At 42.6% G+C, this 22,978-nt stretch overlaps 1 protein-coding gene across 6 annotated transcripts in view; it reads left to right on the top strand.

Moving 5' to 3' along the window:
* Positions 1–258: 258 nt before the first annotated feature.
* The window catches only part of Sec31b (SEC31 homolog B, COPII coat complex component), a 32,768-nt gene continuing 10,048 nt past the window's right edge, over positions 259–22,978 (top strand). For 2 of the 6 annotated variants that reach the window (XM_047553820.1, XM_047553815.1), the window contains exons 1-19: positions 261–345; positions 2,687–2,810; positions 3,148–3,271; positions 9,149–9,344; positions 9,548–9,643; positions 10,717–10,860; positions 11,224–11,366; positions 12,593–12,692; positions 12,821–12,982; positions 13,535–13,669; positions 16,555–16,785; positions 17,762–17,836; positions 18,057–18,152; positions 18,623–18,722; positions 19,224–19,402; positions 19,655–19,781; positions 20,174–20,319; positions 21,037–21,210; positions 21,726–21,887. In XM_047553820.1, the coding sequence (XP_047409776.1) occupies positions 2,732–2,810; positions 3,148–3,271; positions 9,149–9,344; positions 9,548–9,643; positions 10,717–10,860; positions 11,224–11,366; positions 12,593–12,692; positions 12,821–12,982; positions 13,535–13,669; positions 16,555–16,785; positions 17,762–17,836; positions 18,057–18,152; positions 18,623–18,722; positions 19,224–19,402; positions 19,655–19,781; positions 20,174–20,319; positions 21,037–21,210; positions 21,726–21,887 (2,469 nt within the window). In that variant the 5' untranslated portion in view covers positions 261–345; positions 2,687–2,731. Of the gene's footprint in view, positions 346–2,167; positions 2,259–2,686; positions 2,811–3,147; positions 3,272–9,148; positions 9,345–9,547; positions 9,644–10,716; positions 10,861–11,223; positions 11,367–12,592; positions 12,693–12,820; positions 12,983–13,534; positions 13,670–16,554; positions 16,786–17,761; positions 17,837–18,056; positions 18,153–18,622; positions 18,723–19,223; positions 19,403–19,654; positions 19,782–20,173; positions 20,320–21,036; positions 21,211–21,725; positions 21,888–22,978 lie in introns of those variants that run through there. The other 4 variants (XM_047553816.1, XM_047553817.1, XM_047553818.1 and 1 more) reach the window with 4 other exon arrangements.

Raw genomic sequence — 22,978 nt, 5'->3', positions numbered from 1 at the left:
CTAGATAATAAATTAGTATTTTCTCCTTTCGGAGACTGTCCTGGGAACCTGCTTCTACTCGAATGGAACTTATTGGTCTGGGATTTGACCCAATGCACCACAACTGCGATCACAGGCAAGTGAAAGAGGCCAGATTCAAGCTGCAATCCTATTTGGTACGTTTTCTGGGTCTGTCGAGTTAACCTCACACACTCAGCGGAGCATCTGGGCAGCGGTTCCCTACCGGACCAGATTACTTTTGACCCTCCGCAGCCGCCGTCCACAGAGCCAGCTGAGCCCAAAAGCCCTTAGCGAGCACCAGCTCGGACTGCTGCGCCTGACCCCTGACCTGGGCTCTCCGCGCAGGTGGGTTTTCCCCGCGGAAGCCCACAAAGACCTTGCCGGGAACCCGGAACGCTACTCGTCCCCTGGAGAGCGCCGCCCGGAGCTCACTAGCTGCCGAGATCTCGGCACGCACTAACTCCGCCGGCGGGTCGAGTTCGCCCTCGGGACTCCGCCCAGGAGCCTCGCAGGGACCCTATTACGCAGTCCTCAGTTTGTACCTGGGTCCATTCTTCCACCTGCGCCGGGGTTCCCCAGCAGACAAGGGTCTCTGAAGCGCTTCCATGGCGCCTTTCCATCCACCCTGGGCCCGGACCGGGGGTGGTCACGAACCTGCACCTGCTCGCTGTGTCCTGGCGGAAAGGCCTGTCACGTCTGACCCTATTAAGCCGCGTTTGGCCCATGGCGGGAGAGTAGCTGTGCTGATTCTCCTCTATAGGGACTGGACTGCCAAGGATAGCTGGCGCCCTCCTTCGCTGCAAGTCTGTTCGGCTATAGGTTGACTGGTCATAGCTCCCCGCTCCCATCTCACTCCTCCGCGGCCATGGCCATTCTGACCCCAGGGGAGGCCTTCTTTTGTGAACAGGTGCCTCTGAACAAAATGGATTAAAAGCCCGTTTTCCCAATTCCTAGACTGCCAGCGATTTAAATCCTTTATGGAGTTTAAATTATTAAAGGGCTAAAAGTACGAGCTCTTGAGGCTGACGAGTTCACATCTCGGCCTAGCCCTGTGTCACTGTAAAATGGAGATAACAGTAGTACTTATTTAATAGAACCACTGGGAGAAATAAATGAGATATGCATGTCAAATGCACAGTTGCTAATTGCAGCTCCTTCTTTTGGTATTAGGGAATCATTCCCCCCAAACGTGAAAATGACTGTGACCAGCAGGTGGCACCGTGGTTGAATAGTATAATCAGAGGATGCTTGATAGAGCCACAAGTGTTTAGAGGTCTCCTGGAAATCTCAGCTTGATTGGCAGCTTTCTGCCAATTAAACTTTCTGCAAGCTGAAAAGTACATTAAAGATTAAGTAATAGTACCTTCTGTTTTTGTAGGTCAGACTGATCTGACTGGTTTGCTCAAGCAGGTCACAGTTCTAGGTTTCCTTCCTCAAGTTCAGCATCTGTTTTTTAAAAGACTTTCTGCCCCCTTGCTATGGTATTGGAATGGGATTTTGAACATACATTAGAATTAGATTGAAAACATACAGTTAAAATGGATATTGCACTCACTGAACAAATATTTATCAAGCATTAACTATGTGCCAGTCATTAATCTGGGTACTAGTTATAACATGGTGAAACAAAGCAGAAACAGTTCTACCATTTATAAAGCTTACATATTAGTTGAAGAGAACAGTAATGTAAAAAATAAATAATTACAAATTGCTACATATAAAAAAGTTGAGACTTTTAAAAAAATATTTTTTAGTTGGCAGTGGACCTTTATTTTATTTATTTATATGTGCTGCTGAGAATTGAACCCAGTGCCTCGCACATGCTAGGCAAGTGCACTGCTGCTGAACCACAGCCCAGCCTGAGGCTGTTTTTAGTTAGGTGGGTCACCTCTCTGAAGAGGTTAGACTCTGAGCCCAGAAAGATATGATTAAGAGTTAGTCATGAGGACAGTAAAGGGAAGAGCATTAGAGTATAGGGAACAGCATTTGCAAAGACTCTGGTGTAGGAAAAACTCAGGAAATGAGAAAAGGAATATAGTTGCTAGAATATAGTACGTAAGGAAAAAAGAGATGAAGTGGTAGACTAGAGCTTGAATTTTATTCTAAGTGTGATAGAGCATTGAAAGATTTTGAACATGGACCTCCAAAATCCCACTTTTTATTTTAGAAGTTCACTCCTGCTGTGATGTAGAGAATGAATTGGATGATGGCATGAGTAGCAAGGAGATAACTAGTTGGAGACTATTGCAGTAATCCAGGTGAGAAATGATGGTAGAGGAAGAGGTAGAATAGAGAATTCCATTTTACACAGACTAGCTTAAGTATCTTTGCTATATCCAAGTAGAAATATTTGATTAATAATTGCATATAAGAACTTGGCCCTAGAGGAGGGATTTGTGTTGATGATATTAATGGATGCATATGCATATGCATGATATCTGAAGCCAAGGAAATGAACAGAATTTCTGAGAAATTATCTGGTTTGATGGTTATCACCACTGGGCCTTGGGAAACCAGTGTGGTTAAATATCTGTTGGGGTTTAAAGAATTAGATTTCAGTAAATGAACTGTCCTTAGATATGCAGATGGTCTTGTATTTGTCACCCTGTGTTGCCTTGAAACAAAATCAAATGTCTATAGGTGCTCCCTGGATCTCACCCTAAAAATTGCTGGTTTCTATTTTCAGTGGGCCAAGAGGCATGTCAACTTTCTGACATCTACAGGACAGACAATGAAGCTGAAGGAACTTGAACGGCCAGCTGTCCAAGTGTGGAGCCCAGCCAGTCAGTACCCTGTGTATCTGGCCACAGGTATGGTGATATTATGGAGCCACCAGAAGTATATAGATTAAGGAGAAATTTAGCATCTATAATTCATTATTGAGTGTCAGAGAACACTTTAGGATCATAGAAAGGTGGGGATAACTCACAGCAAGGGGATAGTAGATGTTTTGGGTACCTGGAATCAGTCTCGGACTAAGGTTCAAGGCTTGGCACCTTATGCTTCCTTTGGAGTTACCCTTTGAAAGAAAGGGTATATCCAGTCCTCTCCTGTTCTTCCTCTCCACTCCCTAACCCATTTATACTTTAAATCTATGTATGTATTGTTGCTTATATGCTGCTTCTTTTTTACTTTTCTTGTGTCTAGGAACATCTGCCCAACAGCTAGATGCCTCCTTTAGCACAAATGGCACATTGGAAATCTTTGAGGTTGATTTCAGGGATCCTTCTCTGGACTTGAAACAAAAAGGAGTCCTTTCTGTCTCGAGCAGGTACTCTGTTTGGACTGTTGATGGATATACAGGGTAAATCCTCATGAAGATACTCATGAAGAACTCCTAGTTGATGTAGTATGTACATCTCAGGGATCATGAGGAGTCAAGTGAGGGAAGAAAGAGTTTTGCCAAGTATAAGAGAAGTTAATTCTGGGCTTATTTTGCAAGAAGATTTTAAAAAAACAACCAGCTTCACCTTTCTGGTCAGCAGCAGCAACAGCAACAACAGACAGCACTTGTGATAGAGACACCTCACACAAGCCTGGACCATGTGGACCTCATCTTTCTTTGAATCTATAGATATTGGCTCCTTCCTCCCTTAGCTATTGTGAAGATAACAATGTTATACAATATCACCCTTTTCTGCCAACGGGGAGGAGAATAAATGATCCTTTCCTCATTACTGTTAGGCACTGATTAGGTACTCCTGGATTTCATGGCTCTGGAAGACTGGGTACCTATGGATTTCATAGATGATATTGTGTAACAGCAGTTAGGAGAGGATCATTCATTCATTGGCAGGTCAGGCTAGAGGAGGCCTTGTAGACCTTAATAAGTTAGGTACTATTGTTCTTTAAGCACATACGCGTATGCCAGATGGTGCTAGGGGCTTTATATTTTATTCATTCCTCAAAATAAACCTAAGTGATAATTACCAGTATTTCCATTTTACATAGGCAGGAACTGAAACTCTGAGAATCTAGAATTTAAATTTGGCATATGAGTCCAAAGTCTACATTCTTTCCATTATTCCACTACCTTTTTAAAGGTTTTATAAAGGTGGGACTTAACAGTCTGTATCAATGATCTGTAAGTTTTTATATTATCAGAAAAAATGTGAATATTCATTATACTCAGGATATATATTCAATATAAATAATGTATGTTTTACTCTTCTATTAATAAAGTGTATTTTCTATCATTTTTTAGATTGAATGTATAAATCTTCTTACTACCTAGTGAGTGATTTTGCCCACCCCACTTTAGAGATTACTTGTTTAAGCAGGGTATGATGGCACATGCCTGTAATCTTAGCAATTTGGGAGAGAGAGGCAGGAAGATTCCAATTTAAGCCCAATCTCAGCAACTTAGCAAGGCCCTAAGCAACTTAGTGAGACCCTCTCGAAATAAAAAAATAAAAAAGGATGGGAATTGGCTCATGGTTAAAATGCCTTTGGGTTCAATTTCCAGTACCAAAATAAATAAAGTAAAAGGGTTGGGGATATAGCTTAGTGATTGAGTGATACTGGGTTCAATCCCCAGCACCAAAAAAAAAAAAAAAAAGGTTACTTTTCTAGAAGGCAATCTTATCTCTGATGAGTGATGAACCCCTTGTAGATTTCTTGGTCTTTCTTGGAGATTAAATATTTAGGCAGAAACACCCTCTTCTTTCTTTCCACAGTTTTACCTAAAAATGGAAGGTCTGAGAATCTGCTAAGATCTGAATTCAGGTCTCACATTCAATCTCTTTTCCCTTTCTTTTTCTATAGTAATCTCTTCTTTTTTAAAAAGCTTCTTCCTGTGTCTCTTCACTATTAACTAGACATATACTTTTCAAAATATTCCCCTTTCCTCTGCTTGCCCTTTTCACCAAACCCATGCCTCAGCCAAATTTGGGTCATGAAGATTGCCTTATTCTCAATCAACGAAGCAACTGAGAAGTATTATATATCAAAAAAATCTAACTGAATGAAATGTTCTGAAACACTCGTGTGGCTATTGATAAGGGGCAGCCTGAAGCATGAATAGACTGAAGAGAATGAATGGATAAGTGCCTCTGGATGCAAGCAGATTAGCATGTGCACTGAAGCAAGTGATGTTTGGCTTGTTAGATGAATTTCACTGAAGAAGAAATGTTTCTGGGAAAATCATATTTTTATGTCATTGACTGCAGATAAAGTGACTTTGGCTGACTGAGGTCAGAGGCCAGTGTGTGTTCTTCTGCTCTGCTCTATCTCCACTGAGGTTCTAGGTCTCTGAGTAGCCTCTGTAGGATCTATCCTCTAATAACCTGGACAGAGTAGGTAATCTGTTTTCTACTGTTTTACCTTTATCTTAATTCTAGCTACTTGGGTAGCTGGAGGGCTGCAACATCTCTTTGCTTTTGTAAGAGACAGTACTCAGGAGAAAAATAATCATTTTGTGTACTTCTCAGTTTTTCTATTCTCAAGACTTGCAGTTTTGCTAGAGGCATCAAGTTCACAAAGTAAAGAGAACATGGGCCTTTTTTCTTGGATAGACCTAGGTTCGAATCCCAGCTCTGCCATTTACTGTCCTTTTGGACACAGTATTCAACTTTTCTGGCCTGTGTTCTTCACCGGAAGTTAAGAATACAAAGAAGATACTCGGTAGCCTCATCAGAGTAGGTATTCAGGAAAGTAGTTTGCCTCTCTAATAGCCATTGCTCTGTTCCATTGCCTTCATTCTCAGCTTGGAGCACTGCCTGTACCATTCTGATTTTTAGGGAGACTTGGATTTCCCCAACTATTTGGCCTGGATGTGAACAAACTCTTCTTTACTTTAGTTTGATAACATGAGATTGGGATTTTTCAAAAGGAAACTTACTAAGCAAATGGAAGAAAAATCCAAACTGAAGAGGTGCATAAATCACAGAAGCAAGGATTTACACTGCAGATATTTCTTTCTTTTAAAATTTTTTTATTTGTTCTTTTTAGTTATATATGACAGTAGAATTATTTTGACATATTTTACATACATGAAGTATAATTTCTCATTCTTTCAGTTGTACATGATGTGGAGTTTCACTGGTCATGTATTCAGTGTATGAACATGGGAAAGTAATGATCGATTCATTCTACTTTCTATTCCCATTCCCCCTCCCTTCCCTTCATTCCCCTTTGTCTAATCCAAAGTACTTATATTCTTCCCTTCCTTCCCTGCTTATTGTATGTTAGTATTCACATATCACAGAGAACATTCGGCCTTTGGTTTTTTGGGATTAACTTATTTCACTTAATGTGATAGTCTCCAGTTCCATCCACTTACCAGCAAATGCCATAATTTCATTCTTCTTTATAATAGAAGTAATAGATCATTGTGTATATATACCACATTTTATTTATCCATTCATCTGTTAAAAGGCACCTAGATTGGGTTCCATAGCTTAGCTATTGTGAATTGAGCTGCTATAAATGTTGATGTGTGCATGTCACTATAGTATGTTGATTTTAAGTCCTTTGGGTATATGCTGAGGAGTGGGATAACTGGGTTAAATGGTGGTTCCATTCCAGGTTTTCTGAGGAATCTCCATACTGCTTTTCAGAGTGGTTGTACCAACTTGCAGTCCACCAGCAATGTATGAGTGTACCTTTTTCCCCACATCCTCACCAACATTTATTGTTACTTATATTCTTGATAATGGCCATTCTGACTGAAGTGAGATGAAATCTCAGTGTAGTTTTAATTTGCATTTCTGTAATTGCTAGAGATGTTGAACATTTTAAAAATAATTTATTTAGCAAACATCCGTGTGTCGAATATATATCAGACACTACACTAATAGGTCTTGGGGCCATAAAATGGAACATTTTTTTCATATATTTGTTGATCATTCATATTTTTTCTTCTGTGAAGTGCCTGTTCATTTCCTTCACTGCAGATATTTCTAATCATAAGGTGCTAAATCGTAGTTGAAGATGAGCTTAGTGGGTATAGCACCCTGATCTCATAGGTCTCAGTTTTTTCTTTTTATCCTTGTCTCTCATCTTGCCAGAAGCATAACCATGAGTTGGTTGTCAGGGTTGCTTCTATTTTAATGAAATTCAATGTCTTCCCCTTGTGTTCTAAGCTGGTATATACTATGTATCTAGTACAGTGGTTCTCAGCCCTGGATGCTTGTTAGAATCACTTGTGTGTACTCTTCTTGAAAATATAGATTCTGATGGCTTGTCTCTAGATATTGTATTCATGGTCAAGTAGTAATCAATGAACCTATATATATTTTTTAGGAACCATCCATCATTCTGTGATACCATATAGTCTCATCATTGTCATCATTTATCCTCATTTTCTTGGGTATCCCTTTTGCAGAGAATCTCCCCAGTACTCTCATGTTTAAAGATTCCCACCGTCTTGTAGAAACTCTTTTCCTATTCCTTCTTCTTAAACCTCTCAGCTCCTTTTTCAGGATAAAGGTCATCTTTTTTTGTTTTTTAACTTTACTTTTAAAATATTCAAACTTATAGGAAAATTGTAGAAAAGTACAATGAACAATCATATGCCTTTCACCCAGATACATCAGTTATTAACATTTTGTCATATTTGGCCCCCTCTCTCCTTCCCTACTGCCCATCCCACTGCATGGTTATCTCTTGTTCTTATTCATTTGCAGGACAGATGATTGACACTACTTGAGCCCACTGAGTGATCAAGTCTCCTTCCTTGCTTAACTTGTCACACCCTGTGTACTACAACTCAGTCCCTCTGAAGTAACTCCTCTGATGGCTTTCCCTTTGCTCCTGAGGAGCTCCAATCTCTGGATGACTTGGAAGCCTCTTGAGCCAGTATGCACACATTCTTCTGTCACATAAAGATCAGTGCAGCCTTAGAAAACTGCCTTTGTGGTGGTAGCCTCAGAGCTACCATTGTGTTAGCTCCACTATTCTGCCTCAGATGCCAGCTGGTTTGAACTGGTGCTCAGTTCTGCACTCCTGATAGGTTGGCTCTGCTTGAATGCCTAGCAAATAAGTTCCTGCACTATTGCACCACTAAGTTTCTTTGCTGACTATTCCTAGGATGTGAGAATATTTCATTGCAGCTATGGATCTCATGACATTTTGGGTGAAATCTGGTTTCTCTAAAGGGCTATGGAAATGTTATTGGTTAGTAGCTGTGAGGTGGGAAACAGACCCTCTATAAGCCTTTAGGGACTTCACATGCCTTCTCTGTAGGTTTTGCATGGGACCAAATGTCTGCAGGGGATCCAGGGTCTATTTCTTTTGTGCAAGACATGGCACTGTCTTGCATCTTCAGAAGCATTCTCAGAAAGCAAGAAAAAGTGTTTCCCAACTGGGACATTTAATGTTTTATGCACCTATGTCTCTAGTGCTGGCCCATTGCAGCCATGTGGCAGCTCCAGTGGGCTAGCCCTGTGGGAAAGGCATGGTGCAGAGAGGTCCTTGTGTCTTGTTCTCACTTCCAATATGAGAGAAGAGGGAATGGCGGTTGTTGGTCTAGGAAGCCTGCTTCTAAGTAGTTATAGGAGAGTTTGGGTCTTCCTTTCGATGGGAGGCAATGCTTTGTGATGTTAAGATCTCAGACTCTGGAATATCAGGTCCAAGGTTCAAGGCTGACTTTGAACCTTGACTCTGCCACTTCCAGCTATAAAATGAGAATGAAATTACTAGTATTATGTACAGAGGACTTATAAATTCTTTGAACTTCAGTTTCCTTAGTTGAAAATGGAGATAATAGTATAATACCTTATGGAATTGGTAAATACTAAGTCATCTAATACATGTAAAGCATTTGAAACAGTGCCTGGTATATGATAAGTATTCAGTAAATATTAGTTGTTGTTTTTATTACCTATTTGAGTTATGAGGATTAAGTAAAGTCATCTATTTGAGTTATCATAGGGTCTGTATAACTGCAATATTAACTTAAAAAAATACTCCCAGGCAACACAGAGGCAGTGACTTCCTGACTTCTAGTGTAACAGAGGTGGAATATTTTTCAGAGAAAGGGCAGGACCAATTAGAGGAGAGTTCCATTCTCTGTCTGGGAAATGAAGGAGGTGGGCAGGTCTCAGCTTGGGGTGTCAATGCCTTGATAAAGGCAAAGGCTGACAAAGATGCCTGTTCTCAGCTTACTGAGATGGACCTAAGTTGGTGCTGATGCCAGTCTTCTTTGTAGGTTTCACAAGCTGATCTGGGGAAGCTTTGACAATGGGCTTCTGGAAAGCTCCGGGGTTATTGCAGGCGGTGGAGACAATGGCATGCTTACTCTATACAATGTGACCCACATCCTGTCTTCTGGAAAGGAGCCTGTGATTGCCCAGAGACAGAAGCACACAGGAGCTGTCAGAGCCCTCGACTTTAATCCTTTCCAGGTACTATAATTCAGTGATCAAACATGGCCAAACCATGGAGCAAATGGAAGCATTTATGTGTAGCCTCTGGTCTAGCTCTGAACCCTTTCTGGTTGCAATGGGGAGGCTTTGGATATCCCAACTGTGGGCCTTTTCCCTCTTTCCTGCTCTCATCTATTTCTCAGATAGTTTATTTTATTTCCACATGCATTTTATTCACACAGGGCAACCTGCTGGCCTCAGGGGCCAGTAATTCTGAAATCTTCATTTGGGATTTGAATAACCTGAGCATTCCAATGACCCCAGGATCCAAGTCACAGGTGAGGGGGGTGCTCTCTTTGCCTTGGGGGTGTGCAGCTGATTTTTCCAGGTAAAGTCTGGAATTCTGGAGTCAACCAGCGCACAAGAGATTTTAGACTTTACCACTGGAGGGCAATAAACTCCACAGACTAACATGTTATTGAACCAGATAAGATTGGGATGTAAGGTGGTGCAGGGGCTGTGTATGGAATGCTTGGTTTGTGGTTATTAGCTGTTTTAAAAGTTTTTTAAAATTAAGATGAGGAACAGGAGTAGCAAAGGACACTGAAAAAGGAATGGGAGTGCTACTTGTTATAGTATAGGTTGGGCAGGGTTGGGTAGGGCCCTGGGCTCAGCAGAAAGGAAGCAAAAGTGGGTCCCTTTTGCTGGACATACCATTGTCCTTTTTTTGTGGTGAGGGTCAGCATTGTCTTTGTATGCAGCTTTTCCATGCAGTCAGGATGTAGTATGTCTTCTGTCTGTGCCTGTCTGTCAGTCTGTAACTTTGAGCCCATCTTTTTGCTCCCTGACTTTTTGGTCTTATGCTTACAGTATCATGAGGTAAGTTCAGTATGCATTTGATAGCACCTTGTACCCTGAAAGTAGCATTGGATTTTCTTTCTGCCTCACTGTCTGGGGGGTGGGGGGTCCTTAGGTATCTATGTGTCCCACCCACTTCACCTTCCTCCTTCTCTCCCTTCCATTGTTCTAGATGAGAAGACTGTTTTTAAATCTTGCCTGTACTATCTCAGGAGAAATTTGGGATCAGAGTAAAAACCAGTGTGCCTGCCACCCCCACTTCTTTTGTTTGTAATTTCCACAACCGCAGAGTGCAGGGGACTCGAACCTGGGCCTCCAACTTGAGAGGCAGGCACTCTACGAGATGGGCTTATTTGGCCTGCACCTGCCACCCCCACTTCTATACAAGTACCCCAGTGGATCTTCCTGGAAAATTCAACTCCCTGTTCTCTGAGACTATCTTAGTTTGGGGAGCCCCATGTCTATTCTTGGGCTTCTGGGTGATTGGGAGAAGTGGAATAGCAGATGACACTTGGTAACAATTTTTCCCCGACTTCCCTGCACCCTACCTCAGCAGCCCCTAGAAGACATCAAGGCACTGTCTTGGAACCGGCAAGTCCAGCACATTCTGTCTTCTGCTCACCCCAGTGGTAAGGCAGTTGTGTGGGATCTCAGGAAGAATGAACCTATCATCAAAGTCAGTGATCACAGCAGCAGGGTGAGTAGTGGAGGCCAGAACACAGGCCTGGCTCTGGCTTCTCCCTTGCACCAAGCAGTTGGAACTCTTCTGCCCTAGGTCAGGGTTTTGCTTGCAACTGTTGGTCATATGGATTCAGCCCCTTTGCCAGTTTCCTCTTAGGAGTGAACACTTGGGGAAGGTAAACAGAACTGATTTGGAAGCTTCTGCCATTCCTTACTTATTCATGATCATCAATTATCTCCTGATGACTATGGTGTTCCCAGTCATATCAAAGAGACATAAGACCTACCCTGAGAATGGTCTCGTCTTTCTTGGGCAGAAAAGAGTTCATAAAAAGAAGAGTCAGGTTATATCACCCATTGGGATCTGCTTTGTTCACAGATGCACTGCTCGGGCCTTGCCTGGCACCCAGACATAGCCACCCAGTTAGTGCTATGCTCAGAAGATGACCGTCTCCCAGTGATTCAGTTGTGGGACTTACGCTTTGCCTCCTCACCCCTGAAGGTGCTAGAGAGCCACAGCAGGTAGCATCCCAAAACTCATCCACATCTTTGTGAGATTGAAGGGGGCGTAAGTGACCTGGGTAGGAAACAATGAATTGCCTCACATTAGCTACCAAACATCCTTCCTGGCTTCAAAGCCATTGCAGTGAACACATAGCTAGTGCTGGCTCCAGCCATAACCAAGAGAAGTTCCTTTAGATCCTGATGTTATGGAGAAGAGCCTATGATTCCTTCTAATTTATAGGGATGGGACTAGGGATGACATCATGAGAAATATTTGAGTCAATGTTTAGTCCCTGTGTTTTCTATCATTATAACAAATACCTGATATTATCAACTTACAAAGAGGAAAGTTTATTTTGACTCATAGTTTTGGAGATTTCAGTTCATGATCAATTAGCCCCATTGTTTTTGGATCTATGGTGAGGCAACAAATCAATGGCGGGAGTATACAGTGAAATAAAACTAGTCATCTAATGGCTAGGGAACAAAAAAGAATGAGAAAGAGGCCAGAGTCCCATAATCCCATTGAGGGCACACCCTCAAGACCCAAAGACCTCTCAGCAGCCCCACCTCTTAAAGGTTTCACTATGTTGCAATAGCACCGCTCTGGACACTGAGACTTGAGCCTACGGACCTTTGGAGGATACTTAAAGCATACCAAATTATAGTAGCCCCCCTGGGAAAGTCCCTAGGCTCTGATCTAAAGGTGACATTCATTTTTCTACATGATGAGGTAGCCTATTCCAAGACTTCTTTTTAATAAAAACTACCTGACTCCTGTATATCTTGTGAAAAGTCTGTCCCTGAAGTTGTAGTCCTTGGGTACATAGTAGAGGAAGCAATTCCACAATGTATTCTTTCTAGCTAAAGGGTTCTATTGCCTTTATACCTCTTTGGGGACTTCTGAGGATTAGTCTTCAGTATCCTCCTTGGCTGAAAGCACCATAGGGATGAATGTATATGTGATTCATACTGATTTTTGGTCCTACTTTGGAGAAAAGTTGGCCATTCAGTAGTGATCTAGGGGAAGAAGGATGGTGTACCACCTAGGGCTAGACTCTGGAGTTTGACTTGGTTCTGGCTGTACATCTATCTGAAGGTTACTAAATTTTTCAAAATCTTGTTTTCCTTATTGGTAAAATGAAATTAGACCATCCATCTTATAAGGCTGAGATTTATCTAAGATACATAAGGCACCTTGCTCATTGTAGAAATTTAACAATCATCTTTCTTTTCCTTTTTAGGGGAATCTTTTCAATGTCATGGAGCCACGCTGATGCTGAGCTGCTGCTCAGTAGTGCCAAGGACAACCAGACCTTGTGCTGGAACCTGGGGAGCAGTGAGGTAGGTTGGTCCTCCTGCGGGTGTGCTGGGATGGAGACGAGATGGTTAGAGGAATCCCAACTACATGCTTATGTGCTTTGGTCTTCCTGGACTATATGGTCCCTAATGGTTGTGTTCCCTCTTGTTAGGTGGTGTATAAGCTACCCACACAGAGCAGCTGGTGCTTTGATGTTCAGTGGTGCCCTCGGAACCCTCCAGTGTTCTCTGCTGCCTCTTTTGATGGCTGGATCAGTTTGTACTCTATCATGGGTAGGAGCTGGGAAGTTCAACACATGGGACAGGCTGACAAGGTTTGAAGGACTTGGTGAAGAATGATGAAGGGAAGGGGCCATCTGTATATCTTTTTGGGGAGAAAGGACACATGACCTGGAAAGAAGTGAAGGCTGTTGGAGATGGGGAGACCAGAGTCCTGGATTTGGGAGGGCTGCATCTTGCTTCAGTGCCCACCTTCCTGGGAGGGTGTGTTTCTGCCACAATATAAAGGAGACTTTCACCTTGACTCTTGTTATTGGATGTCCCCTTGACTATTTCAGGGATGTTGAACCTCAGTGCTGGGACCATTGTCTCAGGAGTGTGAACTGTCTTACTTTGCTCTCCTATAGATCCATTTTGTCCCACTTCGTTATAGCCTTTAAATATAGTAGACTTTCTAAGAGCCTATTGTGTGGGAGTCCCACCCTCACTCCCAGTCCCATCCCCATCCTCATCCCTAGGAACATGGGAACCTGGATTTTCTAGGTCAATTTGGGTGTCTCAAAGTTCCTCCCAAAATGGAGTTTGTAGGTGGAGTTCCTGGCTAAATTGCCACTTCAGGCAGGTGATGCAGATGTCTTTCCCCCTAGATCTCCTCTTCCTTCAGCAAAGGCCAGCCTCTTCCACCATTGCAGGTACCAGAGCATGTGGCTCAAGCATCATTGATACCTCCCTTGAAAAAGCCCCCCAAATGGATTAGAAGGCCAGCAGGTGTTTCATTTGCTGTAAGTGTCATGGGTATATGGTGTGATCATACATGTGGAGCCTTGCACGTGCCCATCAAGGAGCTAAGTTCAGTAGGAGGTTTATTCCCACTGCCTCTGTCTCATATCAGGTCCCATTCTACCTGTCAGTTACTCTAGTTTCTCCCTCTACTCCATTCTGTACCCTGCTTTCTGTGTCTAAAAAGAATTGACTGCTTTACACTTCTTGGTTGTAGAGAACAGCCTGTGATTCCACCTGATATTTCTCTACCCTTACATATCTGAACTGATGAAAGGAGTACAAAGAAGGAAAAAACATAGGTTCCAGTTTCATGTGACTCCTTTCTGTTCCATGAATAACTCCTCAGCTCCCTTGCCTCTGCTGGTACCTTACCCTACTGGGCCCATTAAATCCTCCTGTGGCCTTTCCAGGCCTCCCACTTACATACCATTTCCTCCATGATGCCTGACTTTAACCCTAGTCAAACTTGACCTCCCTTCTGTATTCCCCAGACTTGTACTCTTACAATGATATGTTCTAACTGTACTAAAGTTATTCATATATTTTTCTGGAGACTCTTCTAAGTAATAGAGCCCATTAGGATAGGGACCATGTCTTGTTCATTTTTTATATCCTAAAAGCGGAGCTTCTCAAACTTTAATGTATACACAAATCCTATGAGAATCTTATTAAAATTCAAATTGTGGTTCATTTGGTCTAGGGTAGAGCCCAAGATTCTGATTTTCCAACAAATTCTCAGGTTATGTCCTTGCTGCTGGTCTAAGAACAAACACTTTGAGTAGCAAGTCCCTGAAGCATCCAGAACAATGTTTTAAATATTAGGTTTGAATTGAAAACATATGTATAAAAATGAGGTTCATGTTTTTGGAGCTAACAATTAGGAAGATAAGATGAAGACACTCAAGTAGCAGTGAGGTTAAATGGAAAAAAAGGAGTTGGGTAGTGAAATGAAGAATTCTGAGGTCAGGAAGCCCAAATTTTTACCACAGCTCCATTATTTATTAGCTGGGTAACCTTGAATAAGTCACTTAACCTTTCAGGACTATAGTGTTTTGTTTTGTTTTGGTACTAGGATTGAACCTAGTGGCTCTCTAGCACTGAGCTATATCCTCAGCCCTTTTAATTTTATTTTGAGAGAGGATCTCACTAAGTTTCCCGAACTGGTCTCAAACTTGAGATCCTCCTGCTTCAGCCTCCCACATAACTGGGATTATAAGTGTGTACTTCTGTACCCAGCAGACTTCAGTGTTCATTATCTATAAAACAGGGATAGTAATACCTGCCAGACTTAAGTTAGTGACTTGTCATGAACCTCAGATGAGAATAGATGTAAGCATTGTATGAAATCGTCAAGTACTGTGAAAATCAAAGTAGTTTGATGAAATGATTTTGTTGAGTCCTAAACTGTGGTGTAGACTTTTACTATAGGATTCCAGAGAGAAAATAATTCTGACTGAAAATCCACTGAGAATATGGGTCTTTGGAAAGGAAATAGTGAATAGGGAGTAAAGCTGTAATTGTCAACCTTGGCTACACATTGAAATAACCCAAAGCTTTAAAAAATACTGATGCTCCCCCTCCCCCACACACCAAGTTTCTGATATTGTCTCGGGGTACAGCCTGGTGACACTGGATAGCTCTCCAAGGTGGTTTTAATGTTCAATCAAGGTTGAAAACTCCTGGAGCAAGGAAGTTGTCTAAGCTCCTGTTTTGTGCCAGGTGTTTTATGTCAAATTTGGCAAGACAGATGCTGCCATAAGGGTGGTGGGTCAAGGCACAGAAGCACCATGTGGAGTGATCACATAAATAAGCAGAGAGAAAATGCTGGGAAAGGCAAGTTTGGCCCTGACTTTTTAAGATTTTGATCACCCCAGAAAGAGCAGGGTAAGCTGGGTGCAGTGGAACATGCCTGTAATCCCAGTGACTCGAAAGGCTGAGGCAGGAGGATCTCGAGTTCAAAGCCAGCCTCAGCAAAAGGGAGACACTAAGACCCTGTCTCTAAATAAAATCCAAAATAGGGCTGGGGATATTGCTCAATGATCAAGCGCTCCTGAATTCAATCCCCAGTATCCAAAAAAGAAAAAAACAAAAACAGAAAGAGCAGTGTAAGTGCTCTCTTGAGGCCTGTGAAACCTTTACAATCTCCTAAGTAGCAATGGGTAGAACATGAAGGGAAGGGAGAGAGGATGGGATTAGGAAAGACAGTAGACTGAATTGGACAGAACTTTCCTATGTCCACTTATGAATATTTGACCAGTGAAATTGCACATCATGTATAACCACAAGAATGGGATCCTAATTAGAATACATTATACTCCATGTGTGTTTAATGTCAAAAAACACTCTACTGTCATGTATATCTAAAAAGAACAAATATTAATAAAAATGAAAGAGGAATGAAGAAAAAATATAAAATCAATAGTTAAAAAGCAAAAAACAAACAAAACAGGTAGCATAAGCAATAGGGCAGGATCTAAGATTTGGGTTAGAGGAGGGAAAAAACAAAACCAAAGGCTAACAAACTTGCCCAGTAATCTAGGTGTGTTGGTACTGGGAGTAGGAGGGGGTGGAGCTTGACTGTAGTGGATATGAAGACTGACATGCTAAGGTATTTGGGCCAGGTGCCTGGGGGTGTGGAGGTGCCAGGATCGGGGAGGATGAGTACCGTGTTGTGATGTTTCAAACTGGAGGTGCTAAGAATGCAGAGTGGTTTTGGTATGGTTCACATTCAGTACCAATACCTGATCCTGTTCCACCCCCAGGAGCTCTCTTTTTATTGATTTCCTGTCCTGGGGTAAGTCAGTAGCCTTCCTTGTGATCCTGACGTGGTGTTAGTTTTTGGCATGAAAAACTAACCTTTGCTTTTCTTACTTTTTCTCACCAGTTTGGGGGGAAGCTGGTTACCTTTGGCCTTTCCAGTACCCCTGCCCAGCAGTTGCCACAGCCTTGCCCCCGCCTTGTCTTTATCAGTCAAGTCACCACAGAATCTGAATTCCTGAGGAGGTCACTTGAGCTGCAGGAGGCCTTAGGATCAGGAAATCTACTGAAATACTGTCAGAACAAGAGCCAGCAGGTTTTGCTGCCTTGTGAAAAGATGCTCTGGCAGTTCCTGAAGGTAGGAAACTTGAAGGCTGTCTGCTCATCAGTGCCTCCCTGAAGCCTGGAACTCTAGCCTCTATCAACTCCAGGAGATGCACAACCACCTGTGGCCCAGATTACAGAGGCCTAACTCCCATGGAGTTTTTCCTATGTCCTCTGAACACAGAATCTTCAACCTATATGAGAGACTCAGAGGCCACTTGGGAAGATGGGAAGTATAAGAGATGTCTTTCTTGATTGCTGCTATTGCTGGATACTTTATCAGAGACAAGGAAAGTTTTCACAGTGTCATGCCAAATGCAGAGGAGGTGATAGAAAGAAAGGACAAAAAGAAGGAAGGGCAGAAATTTAGCTGGAAGTTCATCATCATAAGTAGGCTTTGAGTTTGTTTCAGATAACTCAAGGGAAGTCCTTGTGGTGGGCCTCAAGGGTGCAGGTGCCATTGTACTCTGAAGGCATGGATTCAGCTCCAGTTCTTACTTAATGTCAAGTTGCTTATGGCACCAGGGTCATGCTACACCTGTCAAAGGAAATGAGCAATTGAGAAGTCTGAAGGAAGAAAGGAAAGTAGATGACTGACTTAGAATCTTTGGAATTCTAAGAGAGAAAAAAAAAAAAGGACAGGGCTATCTAGAGGGTCTGAGAGAGACTCAAGAGTCTATGTATCAGACACACTATTGCTTTATGAAAGTACACATCAGGAACTGGGAGAGAGAAAAGAATTTAAGAAAGGTGTAGGAAGAAAAAGTAAGAAACTATGCAGGTTACAAACTCCAGGAATGGTAGCATGGGAAAGAGAATAGAAGTGATCCGGAAGTCAACCTTTGCACTGCTAATTAAGAAGGAGCAAAAAAGAAAGGTGGCTTTTCTAAGGGCATCTTGATAGAACTTTATTTGAACTGATAGAACTGCCTCAGCTGTTCAGCTTGGGGAAAGAGGAGGGTCATTCAGTTCATTTGGTGGAGACTTTTCTGTTCTTCTCTGCTCCTTAGGTGACTTTAGAGCAAGACTCAAGAATGAAATTCCTAAAGCTATTAGGATACAATAAAGAAGAGCTTCTGGAGAAGGTAAGCTGCTCTTCACATCTGAAACCTGGACTTATTGCAGAGAACAAGAGAATCCTGCTAGAGGAAGTCATCTCAGAATACTACTTTCTGGGCTTATATAAAGCATAAATGAGCATTTTACTTCTTGCATTTAGGCTTTTCTCAGGAAGGTAGTTGAAGGATCTTAGAAAGTTCTGTTTTAACCAGAAAGAGTGGTACTAAATTAGGTCTCCCTCTGCAGGTGACCACATGGTTAAAGAGGGACTTGGGCACAGCAGAGAGCCCTCAGCCCAAGAGAGATGACCCCAACAGTAACAGACAAGTCTTCTGCAGCCAGGTATGATAAAATCCCAGCCAACCTTATCCAGTATAGTATAGTGAACCAGCCTTTAGGGTATCTTCCCTGGTGACCCTTTGCTTTGCTCTCCATAAGGTGTTCAACTTCTATAAAAATCTTTAGATTCCTTGGTCTCTTGGAACCAGAGTAAGACCCAGAGTCCATAAGCTTTTGGGTTGGAAATGGAGCTGTGTCTGAACCATGAACTAGGTTTCTTTCCATATCTTACCAGTTCTTTTTTTAGTTTTATCCATTGAGAATTAAACAGTAGCCATACATAGTGGTGCACACCTGTAATCCTAGCTACTCAGAAGATTGAGGCAGGAGAATTGCAAGTTCAAAGCCAACTTGGGCAACTTAGTAAGACCCTATCTCAAAATAGAACACTAAAAGGGCTGGAGATATAGCTCAGTGGTAAAAAACCTTTAGGTTCATTTTCTGCATAGTCACATCTGTCCTTCCTTATACAGGCCTCCAAATATACCACAGAGGAAGCCTCTGCATCCTCAGCCTTCTTTGATGAGCTGGTTCCTCAGAACATGACCCCATGGGAGATCCCTATCACAGAAGGTACCCTTGCCCTAAAGAGAAATCCTCTGTTTGGGAGCAGGTGGACTCAGAGTTCTTGGACTTGAAACAGTCTTTTTTTGTCTCCTGCCTCCTTCCCCCATCTTAAATACTGGCAGGTCTCTTACCAGTTAGAGCTCTCTCTGGTTGTATTTTTATGGATGACTTCCTATGGAAAATTGTATACCAAGATATTTTTTGCTATTCATGTATCTTCTTTCAGAAAGGACTTTGAACTTGCCATGCTGAGCAAGCACACATAATAACCCATGATCCTGCCACAAGTCCCCTGCCTTGTCTTGAATCCTGTCTTTAGAGAATTACTACTAGACCTGTCACCCCTGAACACCTCACTACATTTTATTGCTGAGGAATAAAACTTGAGGGTTTTGTTGGGAGCAAGGAAAGCTGAATGATATAGAGATAAGAGAGGGTGTGATACAGGCCCTGCATCAGAAAGGAAGTGAGGGCAGGCTAATGTGGAAGAGATGCCTCTATCTGCAGACACTGATGGACTCCTGGGCCAGGCCCTGCTGCTCGGGGAACTGGGCTGTGCTGTGGAGCTGTGTCTGAAGGAAGAGCGCTTCGCTGATGCTATCATCTTGGCTCAGGCTGGGGGCACTGATCTTCTGAAACGGACACAGGAGCGCTATTTGGCCAAGAGGCAAACCAAAATCTCCTCGGTAATTTTCTATCATGCAGAAGAAGGGAAGAGATTACTGAACCTTGTCAGGTGGAGGCTCATACGTTGGGACTGGTGTTAAGAGTATTAGCCAGTCTCTTTACTCTAACCACTCCTACCCACTGCTAGCCCTACTCAGTTGTCTAACAAGAGGCCTGTCATGAGTGTGTCTCTTAGTACATCCCTGTGTGTGAGTCCTGCTGCCAGTGTGGATAGATGACTGAGGGCCTCCTTCCTTCTCATCCCATTATAGCTTCTATCCTGTGTCGTGCAGAAGAACTGGAAAGACCTGGTGTGTGCCTGTAGCCTGAAGAACTGGAGAGAGGCACTGGCCTTACTATTGACATACTCAGGGCCAGAGAAGTTCCCTGAGCTCTGTGGTAGGTGTGGTCCTAGGCTTTGGGTTGGAGCATTGTGGCTCCAGCATGGAGTTAATGAACACAGCAAGGAGAAGGCAAAGAAACAGTCTGAACTCTGGGGGACCAAGCTGTGCCATTAGAGCCAGGTTCTGGCTCAGCGAGGAGGCCTGGACAGCAGTGCATGTCCCTATTTTCAGTAGGGATCATTTATTGTTCTGTTTTACTTTTCTGTGTCATATCATAATGCAAGGGCTTTGCCTTTCATCAGAGGGCAAGGTTAGCCTTACTGTAATCTTAAAACTGTTGTAGCTACTTGATTCCATGGCTCATGGTCCTCCATTTATTTCCAAACAGGCAAGGGAGGAGCAGCACAGGGAAGCTGTGTCATTAATGAAATTTATCTCTCTCTGCAGACATGCTGGGAACTCGCATGGAACAGGAGGGTGGCAGGGCATTAACTGCTGAAGCTACACTCTGTTATGTGTGCTCAGGGAGTGTGGAGCGGCTGGTAGAGTGCTGGGCAAAAGACCACCAGGCCTCATCCCCCATGGCTCTGCAGGTACCTGTTCTCTTCAGGGTTCTGGCCATTCCATATCAGGCCCTTTGGAGAGGCTGGTGGTGGGGAGTTGCAGAGATATCAGAGGCAAGTTTTCTGGGTACAGACTAGAGCCAAGGTGTTAGGGAGGAGAAAAAGTCCCTAAGTGTCTGGGATCTTCTCCTAAGGTGAAATGTCACCTCCTTCCCTCAAAGGAGAATAAGCAGCAGCTGCATGGGCCTTAACCTTCATAATCTTTTCCCATTTCAGATTTGATCATACAAGTGTTTTCAATATTTGAGTAGTTGTGAGCCTGGATTTTCCAATAGCTTCTGTGAAAATTTCTGTGGATCTAAATTGTACCATATGATCATTGAGTGACCAGAGAAGATGGGGGTCACAGATTTATAGAGTGACAAAAGTGACACATGAAACAATTAGAATAACAGAGTCTGTGGTTGATGATGTACTAGCCGAAAGGATACATAAAGCAAAAAGAGGAGGCAGAGATGAGTAAGAATCCAAGATTCAGATAGGTCCAGTTCAACCCAATTCCAAACAGTTTGGGAAATTAGACCAAGTTGCCCTTTACTGTCATGTCTCTAATATATCATCAGCTGCTGCCTTTAACTGGGTATGGTCAGGTATCTACCCATAGTTAGATATTCCTGGGTGAACTGCCTGGACTTAGACAGAATGTGCTTTAAAGAGGTCTGACCACCCTCATCCTTATCCCTGTAGGACCTGATAGAGAAGGTGATGGTCCTTAACAGGAGCTTGGAGCCTCGGCAGGCTCCTGATAGGGTGAGCCCAGGTCCTACCACAATCTACAGGATCACCCAGTATGCCAGCCTCCTGGCAGCTCAGGGCAGCCTTGCCAATGCCATGAGCTTCTTACCCAGTGACTGTGCTCAGGTGAGTGGGGCCATATGCAAACCCTTCCATTCCATCATCTAACACTAACTGAACATTTCCAATTCTCAAGCACTAGGCTAATGCTGAACCTCCTAGGATAAATAAAAATCTCATCCCTCAAGCAATTCGTAATTCGCTGGGGAGATTAGATGTTAGTAACTTCTAGTGCCATAACAGAGGCTTATACTAAGCACTGTGGGACTTCAGGAAAGGGGCTGATTTTGTCTGGGGAAGCCAAGGAAGCCTTCCCAGTGTTAAAATAGTTGAGTTGGACCTTCAAAGGGAAGTAGCTTATCAGCAGATGTAGCGTTTTCTAGGCAGAAAGAAGAGCCAAGGGGGAGTATGCAAGTGTTTGGCAGGGATTAGAGAACTTTGAGTCATTTTTGGTGTCTAGAGTATAGAGGGTCTAGAGGGTCATTGGAAGTTTGACTGATAAAAGGTCCAGGCTTCTAAGAGAGGATGTTTGCTTGTTTTCATTTTCTTAACATGGCTCTTCCTTATTACAACTCTTGTAGCCACCAGTTCAGCAGCTAAGAGATCGTCTTTTTCACGCCCAAGGTTCCACTGTCCTGGGTCAACAGTCCCCCCCTTTTCCCTTTCCCCGGGTTGTTGTGGGAGCTACCACACACTCTAAAGAGACATCATCTTACAGATTTGGATCCCAGCCTTCTCACCAGGTAAGACTTTATTTGTTAATTCATTTGTTCACTCATTCAAAAATACTTAGACCAGATGTGGTTCTAGGCACTTGGAATGTATTAATGAAAATTCCTGACTTCCTAGAATGTAGAATCAGACGTTTTTCTAATAATTATTTATTGAACAACTACTAGCCTCTAGAACACAAAGGAGCACAAACTGTTATCCTTGTCCTCAAGTAGCTCATAGTCTAGTGAACAGATAGATATGTGAAAAATAACTATAGCAAAATTCAGAAATGCCTTGATTGAGCTATGGCAAGATGCTATGGGATCACACATAAGAAAGCAGTTTATTCTGTGTGTGTGTGTTGGGTGGGTTTTCATTTCAGGGAATGCTTCAGAATAAGTACATTGCTTGATCTGAGTCTTGAAGGTTAAAAGTTATTTATAAGAGGAAATGGGTAGGTGAAGGTGGATGCAGGCACAGGGAATATAAGAAGAGGCCTTTTGAGGAATGATTGATTATTTTAATGGAGCTTCAAAATATGTGTATGTGGTCATGGAGTGTGAGGTTAAGTGAAAGTGGAGCAATAGGCAGGAGATCACTAAGGATCTGGCATTCTGTGCTGAAGAATTTAGACTTGTCCCTTAGGGCAGGGAGGAGCTACTGAACACTTTTGTCTAGGGGAATGACATGATTAGCTATGTGTTTAGGAAAGACAAAGCTGGGAGCAGTTAGGAGACTATAGCAAGAGATGATGAGGGGCTGGAGTTATAGCTCAGTGGTAGGGCCCTTGTGTAGCATGAGTGAGTACTGGGTTTGACCTCAGCACCAAATAAAAATTAAAATAAATAAATAAAGGTATTGTGTCCATCTACAACTAAAAATATTTTTTTAAAAAAGAGATGATGAGGATATGAGGAACTGATAGCTGGACAGGGAGGTTATATTTAAGATATTTAGTAGATAGAATTCACAGAAATTGGTGATAGTTTAGGTATGTGTGTGGTAGGAGAACTGAGAGAAAGGAAGGAGTTGGAAATCATTTCCAGGTTCTTCAAAGTGCCCAGGTAGATTGGGTACTGTTAAAATGTGAGACCAGGAGCTTACTAGAGGGATTTGGGAA

This window comes from Sciurus carolinensis, chromosome 5 (genome assembly GCF_902686445.1).
Source record: "Sciurus carolinensis chromosome 5, mSciCar1.2, whole genome shotgun sequence".
Lineage (NCBI taxonomy): Eukaryota > Metazoa > Chordata > Mammalia > Rodentia > Sciuridae > Sciurus > Sciurus carolinensis.
This window is presented reverse-complemented; position numbering and strand designations above follow the sequence as displayed.